The sequence below is a fragment of the Microtus ochrogaster genome, chromosome 5 (assembly GCF_000317375.1).
Source record: "Microtus ochrogaster isolate Prairie Vole_2 chromosome 5, MicOch1.0, whole genome shotgun sequence".
Taxonomy (NCBI): domain Eukaryota; kingdom Metazoa; phylum Chordata; class Mammalia; order Rodentia; family Cricetidae; genus Microtus; species Microtus ochrogaster.
This window is the reverse complement of record NC_022012.1, coordinates 91715696-91725326: the sequence shown is the minus strand read 5'-3', so window position 1 is coordinate 91725326 and position 9631 is coordinate 91715696. Positions and strand designations below refer to the sequence as shown.

At 53.2% G+C, this 9631-nt stretch overlaps 1 protein-coding gene across 6 annotated transcripts in view; it reads left to right on the top strand.

Annotated features, from left to right (window-relative positions):
- Scn5a (sodium voltage-gated channel alpha subunit 5) overlaps nucleotides 1–9631 on the top strand; it is an 81763-nt gene that overhangs the window by 38762 nt on the left and 33370 nt on the right. For all 6 annotated transcript variants that reach the window (XM_026779074.1, XM_026779072.1, XM_005348090.3 and 3 more), the window contains exons 14-16: nucleotides 3835–4008; nucleotides 5044–5400; nucleotides 8414–8854. In XM_026779074.1, coding sequence (XP_026634875.1) covers nucleotides 3835–4008; nucleotides 5044–5400; nucleotides 8414–8854 — 972 coding nt within the window. The remainder of the gene's footprint in view (nucleotides 1–3834; nucleotides 4009–5043; nucleotides 5401–8413; nucleotides 8855–9631) is intronic.

Below are 9631 nucleotides of genomic sequence, written 5' to 3'. Positions count from 1 at the left end.
CACCCAAGGTGCAGGATGGTAAATAAATTACATCTGCTTCATACAATAAAATATTGTACACAGTATATATATACTTGAAAAAAGAACACTCACACAAACCATTTACATAAAGTTTAATATAATAAAATATATGATATATTCTCAATTTATTTACTATGTAAGAACACGACAGACAACACGCCACATTTGGGGTAGTGATCACCTTGGAGCGACTGCACCACGATTGGTGCTTTTGTGAGTTAGCTGTGTGGGCAGTGGGAGGCCAAACCACAGTGGGAGCCGTCCTTTGGGTCTTATATCTGTTTTCTTACTTACACAATGGAAATAATAAGCATTGCATATCACATAGGGCTACTGTGGGGATCAAACGGTGGAACTTAGGAGAGACACTGTAAGGATGCCTGCCATAGCGTACAGCAAACGTCAGTTCCGCCATTCCTACTGCTGTTGTGTGAGATCGAGTAAAACAGCATTAGGAGCAAGTACGAAGGATTCAATGTTTTGTTGTTTTGTTTGAGGCAGGGTCTCATGTAGCCTGGGCTGGCCTTGAACTCACTCAACTCCTGGTCCTTCTCCCTGCTCAGTTCTGGGATTATAGGCATGCACCACCATCATACCCAAGTCCTAAAGTATTTCTTAATTTAAAAAATAAAAATAAATGACAAGCCAGGAAAGTCACAGCAGGACATATAGCATCTCTAATCTAAAAAGTGTATTTATATACAGTTCAAAAATAACAAACACCGGAATAGAACAGTTAGCAAAGGCTATGAAGAGCAGGTTTGGCAAAAGAAGAAATACAAAAATAAAGGAATGGCTGATAAACCAGCTGTGTGCTGGGAACAGAAACACAGGATGAGCAGTTAGAGGGAGAACGTTGTCTTCTACTGCTCGCGGGGCTGGTTAAAACCTGTCTCTGAGGATCAGTCAGCCACATCAGAATCCCTAACGATGGTTGTTCATACCATTCCAGGTCTAAAACTACCTGATGGAAATAACTGAGCAATACATCCACAAAACAGTATTCATTATGGCAGTCTTTCTAAGAGAGGAAATTGTCTGTCATGGAGAATTGGTTAAACTAGCATGGCTCATCTCTGCCATAGAATAACAACAACAGCAGAAAAGGACACTGTGGATCGTTTTAGTTAGCATGGAAAGGGGCCACGGTGTCACATGTTAATCTCAGGTTTACAGGTCTCTAAAAAGAGGTCAAGACTGGCCTGGGCTATGTGAACCCCATTTAAAAACTTACAAAAAAGTTTTTTATCTTTTGTGTATGAGAGTTTTGCCTCTCTGTCTGTATGTGTACCACATGTGTGCAGTTCCCAAGTCGGCCAGAAGAGGGCTCAGATCCGCTGACCTGGTGTTACATCCAGTTATGAGCTGCCATTTGGGTGCTGGGAATTGAAGTTGATACTCTAAAAGAGCAGTCTGTGCTTTTACAAGTAGAATCACCTCTCAAGCCCCAAACCCCACTGCTTAAGGTTCCCCAGAAGTCTCCCACTTGCTGGGACGTTTCTATCAGTACTGATAGGGAAATAGGAAGCCATCCTCAGAACCCACTGAACGCCCAGAGCTTTTCAGATCTGAAGCAGCCTTTGCCTAGGCCGGGTGCTCTCAGCCCCATGTGGGAGTTAGGGTGCTTGCTGCTGACAGTAACCACCACTCCCTGAGCTGAGGAAATAACACTCGGGAGCCCGTCAGACAGGCCTTAGAAATGTCCTTACTCTTCATGTGCCCAGGCAGGCTCTAGGGAAGTCCAAGCCTGGGTGCTGACGGAGGGGGTAGCCAGTAGCTGCTCTTAGGGGCTCTCAGGGAAGCTGAGCACTTTTTGAGGTGTCTGAACACAGCCGAGTGAGGACCAAGGCTGGGCACATAAGGCTCCCACAAGGCATGGGAATGAGCATAGTGGTGTCAGATGGGGAACATGGTAGCCTTCAGGTCAAAATCTAACTGCTGCCATATTCCAAAGAGAGAAGACTCCATACATATACCCACAGGGTACTTACGATGAGAGGGGAAGGGAAGGGACTAAGTGATGTGTCTGAAGTGGCCTATTCCACATGTCAGGGAGCTGTGGACTCGGACTTTTGAGCAGGCCTAAAGGGATGAGTCTTTGTAGGTGGAGCAGAGAGATGAGGAGGCCTCAAGGTGTTGGGGGTCTGTGACATGGAGAAATAGCGGAACGGGCTCGTGTGCTGGGGGAGGGGCAGAGGACAGCCCGTGGATTTTAGTGGAGCCTGAGATTCCCTCGGAGAAACATTTTTTTCTGTACATTGAAGATGGGGCTGGTATGTGGCAAGGTCCCCCTCGCCCACTTCCTCAGAGCCCCATCTGAACAGAGATGGAAAGCCATGTCAGTGTCTGCTTCTAGCAGAGTTCCCTGAGGGTACCAGGCCAGACGACCTCCCTGTTAACTGCTGACCCCAGTGTTGTACCTGTAGCTCCCATGTCTTCATGCTGCGGGCCTGGTCCAGTCCCCAGGGTACTCTGCCTGCCGCCCTCCCCTTCCAGAAGCCCCCTGAGTGTCTCCTTGGGCCATTCACCATCTCCTCACCATGGCCAAGCTTGCTCCTATGGACCCCTGAGGTCACAGCTCTAACCTCAGGAGACATACCCTCCTCTGGAGACCATACCCTGTCAGCCTGGCATCCTTCAGGGCCTTGGGTTGTATACCATGGCTGCCCACCAACACCATGGGCTCCTGGAGATCAGACTCTATATGCAATTCAAGCAGTTTGGTTATAAGTCAACAAACCCAGGAAAGCCAGCCTCTGTTCCTTGGGAATGCCTCTGAGAGAACATGTCCATCCTTGGACACTGCAATGTAATATTGCCACCTAGGAAGTTCACAATCAAGAACCAGAAAATGAAATTTTTTTTAAATATTAAGTTTACTTTTGCATTGGGCCTCAGCCACACATGGGCTGCAGGTCATGGGTCAGGCTTTTGGATGAGTTTTTTTTAAATATATGTGGGCAGGGGAGTTGGCTCAGTGGGTAAGAGCACTTGATATGCAAGCATACAGATGAGTTCAAATCCCCAGGATCCACATGAAAAGCCAGGCATAGCCTGGCATAATGGTACATGCCTTTAATCCTAGCACCCAAGAAGCAGAGGCAGGCGTATCTCTATGAGTTCAAGGCCAGCCTGCAAAGAGAGTTCTGAACCACCAAGATTACATAGTGAGAATCTTTATCTGGAAAAAAAAAATGTAAGCTGGGTGTGGCCCTATGCACCTAAAACCCCAGTGATGTGGGTGGCAGAGACAGGAGGATGGCTGAGGCTTGCTGAATGCCAGCCTAGCTACAGGTTCAGTGAGAGACCTTGTCTCAAGGGAATAAGAGCAGTAGATTAGGATACCTGATGTCCTCTGGCCTCCACACGTGTGTATACCACGTAACAACCCCCCCCACACACACACACATTAAAAACAAGGCCACGTGTACTCTAGAGCAATGCCTGCACAGTGCCAGCCCCCTGGGGAAGCAGTGGCTGGAGGCTAGTACAGGGAGGCAGTCGGCTTGTAGACAAGGAGAAAGGGCAGAAGCAAAGACCCTGAACTCCTGGGGTGTTGTGAGGATGCTGTAACTGCCCCGGTTTCCCCTGCGGGTGGCCGTTAAATATCATGTCTGCAGAACCCATGATGAATGTGGGCTGTTTCTGAGCTGATGAGCCTGGAGAGTAGCCCAGAGGCCAGGGGAGGAGGTGCGGGGCAGGAGGGGAGGGGGGACGACACTTACAGGACAAGAGTCAGGAAGCAGGGTGCTTGCCGCCCAGGGTCTCTGGCCAGCGCTGGAGGACCCGCTGACCCCTGCTCTCTCTCTCCAGGTCTTCACAGGGATCTTCACAGCGGAGATGACCTTCAAGATCGTCGCCCTTGATCCCTACTACTACTTCCAGCAGGGCTGGAACATCTTTGACAGCATCATTGTCATCCTTAGCCTCATGGAGCTGGGCCTGTCCCGCATGGGCAACCTGTCGGTGCTGCGGTCCTTCCGCCTGGTACGCGCATGCGCCCACCGCAGAGAGGGAGGAGCCACTTTGCTTGGCTCCGTCCTGCTCTGGCAATGGGTGCCTGGCCCAGTGTGGAGGTATCTGGTGGAGGGGGGCAACAAGGAAGACATTCCTCGGGGAACAACTGGCCATTGCACGGCCTTTCATGTATCTCGGGCCCTAGCAAGATCCGAGAGTGGAGTCATATGGCTAGTTAAGAGTCACGACCAGGTCTGTGGGTGGCTCGCTTAGAGCATTGCCTGCTGAATGGCATCTTTTAAAACTTGGAAGTGCTTAAATGATCTAGGATCTCGCTAAACCCCAGAGGCAGATTCAGTGGATCTCAGATGTCGCAGAATGGTCTGTGTGTGGCTCACATTTGGAACTTAGAATACCTGAGGACTTCCTGGGGCTGGTAGTGTGGCCAGGGAAGGCTTCCTGGGGGAAGAATTTGCAGCTCTGGTGGGGATGTGTGAGCAGTAAGGAAGAGCCCTTCTGTAGGTTCTAATTCTGATCCTATTCCTATACACCAAGGAACTTAGAGAAGTCACTTGACCTTTAAGGACCAAAGGAGGGTGTTAACCATGCCAACCTTGCGTGTTGAAATTCACATAAAGTCAATCCCTCCTACGCACAGGCCTGGGACACGCTGGGTGCCCGCCATCTTTTCCTAAGAGGAAAGAAAGATGGTGGAGATTGGAGGAGTCAGATGGCTTGAGGTGTCCTGGAGTATCTGGGGGGAACAGGTCTGATAGAGGAAGGGCACCCCAGGCTGGGAGAATCCACTGGGCATTCCCTAGAAATGAGAGTGAGGAAGGTAGGAGCTTAGTGTGGGGGCAGAGAAGAGCTAAGGCGGAAAAGATGGACTGGAGCTCAGGAGACTTTCAATGAGTATGCCAAAATTCAGCATTGATCCCTAGGAGAAATTAGTTGGGTGTGTATTGGAAACAAGACCTCTCAGGGCTTTTAGGTGGGCGCTGGGGACATAATGGTGTGGCCCACACCCATCACAAAGGCTCCTGCCTGCTCTCCCCTCTTTCTCAGCTGCGGGTCTTCAAGCTGGCCAAGTCCTGGCCCACCCTCAACACGCTCATCAAGATCATTGGCAACTCGGTGGGGGCGCTGGGCAACCTGACGCTGGTGCTGGCCATCATCGTCTTCATCTTCGCTGTGGTGGGCATGCAGCTCTTCGGCAAGAACTACTCAGAGCTGAGGCACCAGATCAGCGGCTCCAACCTGCTGCCGCGCTGGCACATGATGGACTTCTTCCACGCCTTCCTCATCATCTTCCGCATCCTCTGTGGGGAGTGGATCGAGACCATGTGGGACTGCATGGAGGTGTCGGGGCAGTCGCTGTGTTTGCTGGTCTTTCTGCTTGTCATGGTCATTGGCAACCTTGTGGTGAGTGAGCCATGGCCTCGTAATGCACACTGACCACCCACCCACCCACCCATCCACCCAGACACCCCTCCATCCGTTTATCTCCACTTGCTTCTCTCTAGCCAATCACGTAGGAAACCATCCACCTTCCCATAAGCCGCTGATCCGGCAACCATTCCTGGGCTCGTTTCCCCATCTCTCCCTTTCTGCCCTATCATCCGCTCGTGCCCCTGTGCACACGCTTACCCGTCCACCCAGGCAGTTATCGTAAGCACTTCCTAATCATTCACCCATTCAGTCTTGCCTCTGTCTGCCCTTCAGTGTGCTCACCTATCCCGCCGTCTACCCGCCTGGTCACCCACTCACCACCCGCCTGTTCATCAGTCTGTCGGCTTAGTGACCAGTCCTCCTGTCCACTCGCTCATTGGCCAGTCATTCACACGTTAGCCATATCTACTCCCTCCCCGACCCGTCCATCTGGTCACTCATCTGTCTACCAACTTCCCTTTCTCTCTCTCTCTCTCTCTCTCTCTCTCTCTCTCTCTCTCTCACGCACACACACACACACACACACACACACACACTCATACCTGATCGCATGCCCACCCACCTACTCATTCATCCCCCCCACCCGTCTACCTGCTCTCTTCTCTACCCTCCTCTCACCCATCAGCCTACCCATACGCCCTGCGTTCACCATTCCCATCCACCCAGTTCATCAATCAACGAGCCGTTCACTCAGCCACCGGCTCACCCACCCCTCCACTCACCCCTCATTCTCTGCGTTTTGCTCATCCCTCTATCTGCACACTCATCTGCATGGGTGTTCATGGCTTTGCTTGTTTTTAATTCCTTTATTGACTTGTCCCTTGTGACCGGCGAATGGCGATATGGCTTTCTGCTCAGACTTGCATGGCGTGGCCCAGATGCTGGTGGGTGAACATGAGCCTGAGAGATGTGGAGAAATGACCCTCAGACAGAAACAACTGGTCAGTGCCCCTCAAGAAGGGCCCATGAGTGTCACTCCTCCCCAGCTAGAGTAGTTAGGGAAGGTTTCTAGCCCAGAAGGGACAAGGTCACAGTGACTCATTGGCTCAGGACAGGAACCTCTTTAGTGGATACATCAGAGACCAACATAGGACCAACATTTGCATGATCGGGCCCCGCTGTGAATACCATGCCCTCATGGGCAGCACAGTGTCACCCCAGCACACAGGGAGGTCTGGATCCACTTCCCTGACCTGCCTGTTTTCACCATCCATGTGCCTCAGCCAGGCCAGGATAGAGCCCAGCATACTGCCCATCCCTCAGTCCCCAGCCTAAAGCTCAGTGCCCGGAGAGGAATCAGAGCATGCGTACACAGCATCAGTGGCCCATCATCCCTTTCCGTCCCCTCAAAGCAGCCTCCCATCAGAACAGAGCCTCACCTAGTCCCTACCTGGCTCCAGGAGCTGCCAGACTCAGCTCCAAAAAGAAAGCAAATGTGCCCAGCACTCAGCCCGATGCTGGGCTGAGCCGCCCCTCACCAGAGCCCTGCCATTTCTGAGCAGATCTGCCTGGGGACAGAAGATTAGAGGCTCTGGAGGAGGGAAGCTGCCAACCCACGCTGCCGCCTCGCCTGGGAACTGGGCCGCTGCTGGGGCCAGCTGCGTGGGTGGAAGCAAGCTTGCTGCTGAAATGGGCAAGGCCGGGGCCACGCGTGATTGACGGGGAAGCCCCAGAAGAACGAATTTCCAAAGCTGGAGACGGGAGGCCCTTGGGTCCTGCGTGGGTAGACAAGGCCTCCTGCCTTGCCTGGAGCTTGGACCCAGGACTCTTAGGGAGTCTGGATTTGTGTGGCGTGGGTGAGGGATATGGGCCACAGGGAGGACCCTCAGTGGGCAGCAGGAACAGAGGCCAGGGGCCAGGCTAGAGGTCAGCCTTGATAGCAGTTTTGATTAATATTGAATCCCTGGTCCCTGGTGAGGACATGGAAAAGGCGGCCAGGTGTCAGAGGCAGTCACTTCTCCAGAGTCGACAGAAAGCACCTTCAGCCTTTGCTGGCCATGGGAGCAGATGCTGCTTTCTTCATCAGTGGCTTCTTACAGAGGCCTGGTCCTCACCTTCCTCAGAATGCTCGCCCCCAGTTTTCTGGCAGATACGGAGTACCTGAGGCAGGGTGCATCCCCGAAAGTTGAGAGAACCTGGAGCAGGGCTCAGCGACGCGTCTGGTCACCCTGCTCAAGGGCCCCTTCCGCTGAGCTCCTTCCTGGGGACTGAGAGAAGGTGCCGTCTTCATTTCTCCTCCGTGGGGCTAGGCAGTACACCTTTTCCCATGACACCATTCAGGTTTGTCACACGCCACACAATTGGTTTGGGACATCTGAATGCTGATGCCTTCTCTGCTCCCTTTCCTGTGACCCTCACACGGAAAGGTGCCATGACCATCCTAAGACACGGGCAGATTGCTTGGTTAGCAGCCACACATGCCCAGCTGTAGCCCGCTCTGTGCTGAGCCAAAGCTAATCACTTCCCTTTTACCCACAGACTCAGCTCTTTCGAAGCCCTTAGAGGTTTTAGTAGTTTCTTTGGGGGCCCTCTGCCTTGTCTCTGACTCCCCATTTCCCAGGAAGGATCCCTGGGCCATCACACCCCACTGTGCCCCACCTACTTAGTCCAAAGGCCAGAGGGGAAGAGGGAGGTAGAAGAAGGCCCTTGTGGAGGCTGCTGCTGCTGCTGCCTGGTTAAGACTCTTTCCCCAGGCAAGTCCCACCCTGTCGCCATCTGTAGCTCCCTCCTTGACCCTGAGCTAAAATACAAGGGGCCCGGATCTGAAGGTTTTCACTCTGGTTGTCTGAGCCTTTGGCAGGAAGAATTTGAATTCATTTTTCTTCTGTAAATGAAGCTCCCATATGCAGGAGAAGGAGAGGGGTAGGTGAGAGCCCAGGCCCCGTGCCTCTGTTTGCCCTCAGCAGTATTCAGAGTCTCTTAGGGCCTCAGTTTCCCCTCCATGGCTCAGTAGAGCCTGGGTGAACTTGACCCATTGCCTCAACAGGTCTTGAACCTCTTCCTGGCCTTGCTGCTCAGCTCCTTCAGTGCGGACAACCTCACCGCCCCTGATGAGGATGGGGAGATGAACAACCTCCAGCTGGCCCTGGCCCGCATCCAGCGGGGTCTGCGCTTTGTCAAGCGGACCACCTGGGACTTCTGCTGTGGGCTCCTGCGGAGGCGACCCAAGAAACCGGTGGCTCTTGCCACCCACAGCCAGCTGCCCAGCTGCATCGCTGCCCCCAGGTCCCCACCACCCCCAGAGGGCGAGAAGGCGCCCCCAGCCCGCAAGGAAACACGATTTGAGGAAGACCAGCGACCCGGTCAGGGCACTCCTGGGGACTCTGAGCCCGTGTGTGTGCCCATCGCCATGGCTGAGTCAGACACCGACGACCAGGAGGAGGATGGAGAGGACAGCCTTGGCTCCGACGAAGAATCCAGCAAACAGGTAAGCCCGTGTCCTGATGGGGCAGCCACCTGCTTATACAGAGACAGCTCCTAGCCTCAACCAGACTACCTCAGCAGTGGCACGGTGGGAGAAGACAGGCCAGCCCCACAACAGCTGGCCTCTCAGAAAGGTCCGTGTCCAGCTATTGTCCACCCACCCTACTAGTCAGCGTTCATCCCTGGGAAAGTGAGGCATGGACAGGCGTCCTTCACAAAAGCCTCTGTCTCCCCCACCCCCGACCCTAACGGTTGTCTGGCACCAAGACCAGCAGGGACAAGTGTCTGGGTGAGAGAGGGCTATGGCTTGGTGACCTCGCAACTGTCCCTCCCCTCCTCCCATGCCTGAGGCTAATTCTGAGATTTAAAAATAAGCACCCCTGAGCAGAAGGTGTCAGGGACAGCACTATCTTATCTCCAAACCTGTTATTTTTAACACTTGGGACCAGAGTCTGGCCAAAACAGAGTGTCTGCCCCTCAGGTTTCCCTTGACCTGAGCTGGGCTCTATGGCTGTTCCTTAGGCCCCTGGGTCAAGCATACCTAGTGGTTCCCTTCCATGTTAGTGGCCCTTTCCAGCTAGGCGTGGTTCTGCCTCAGATGGCCTGAGTCCTGTCTTGGCTCTTTTAGCCAAGTTGTAGAACTGTAACCATTGTGGTGGAGGGTGGGAGGGTGGGGGTGACCGTCATTGTTGAGAGTGGGAAGGTAGGGGGTGACCATCATGGTTGAAGGTGGGAGAGTGGGGGGTGACCGTCGTGGTTGAGGATGGGAGGGTGGGGAGGG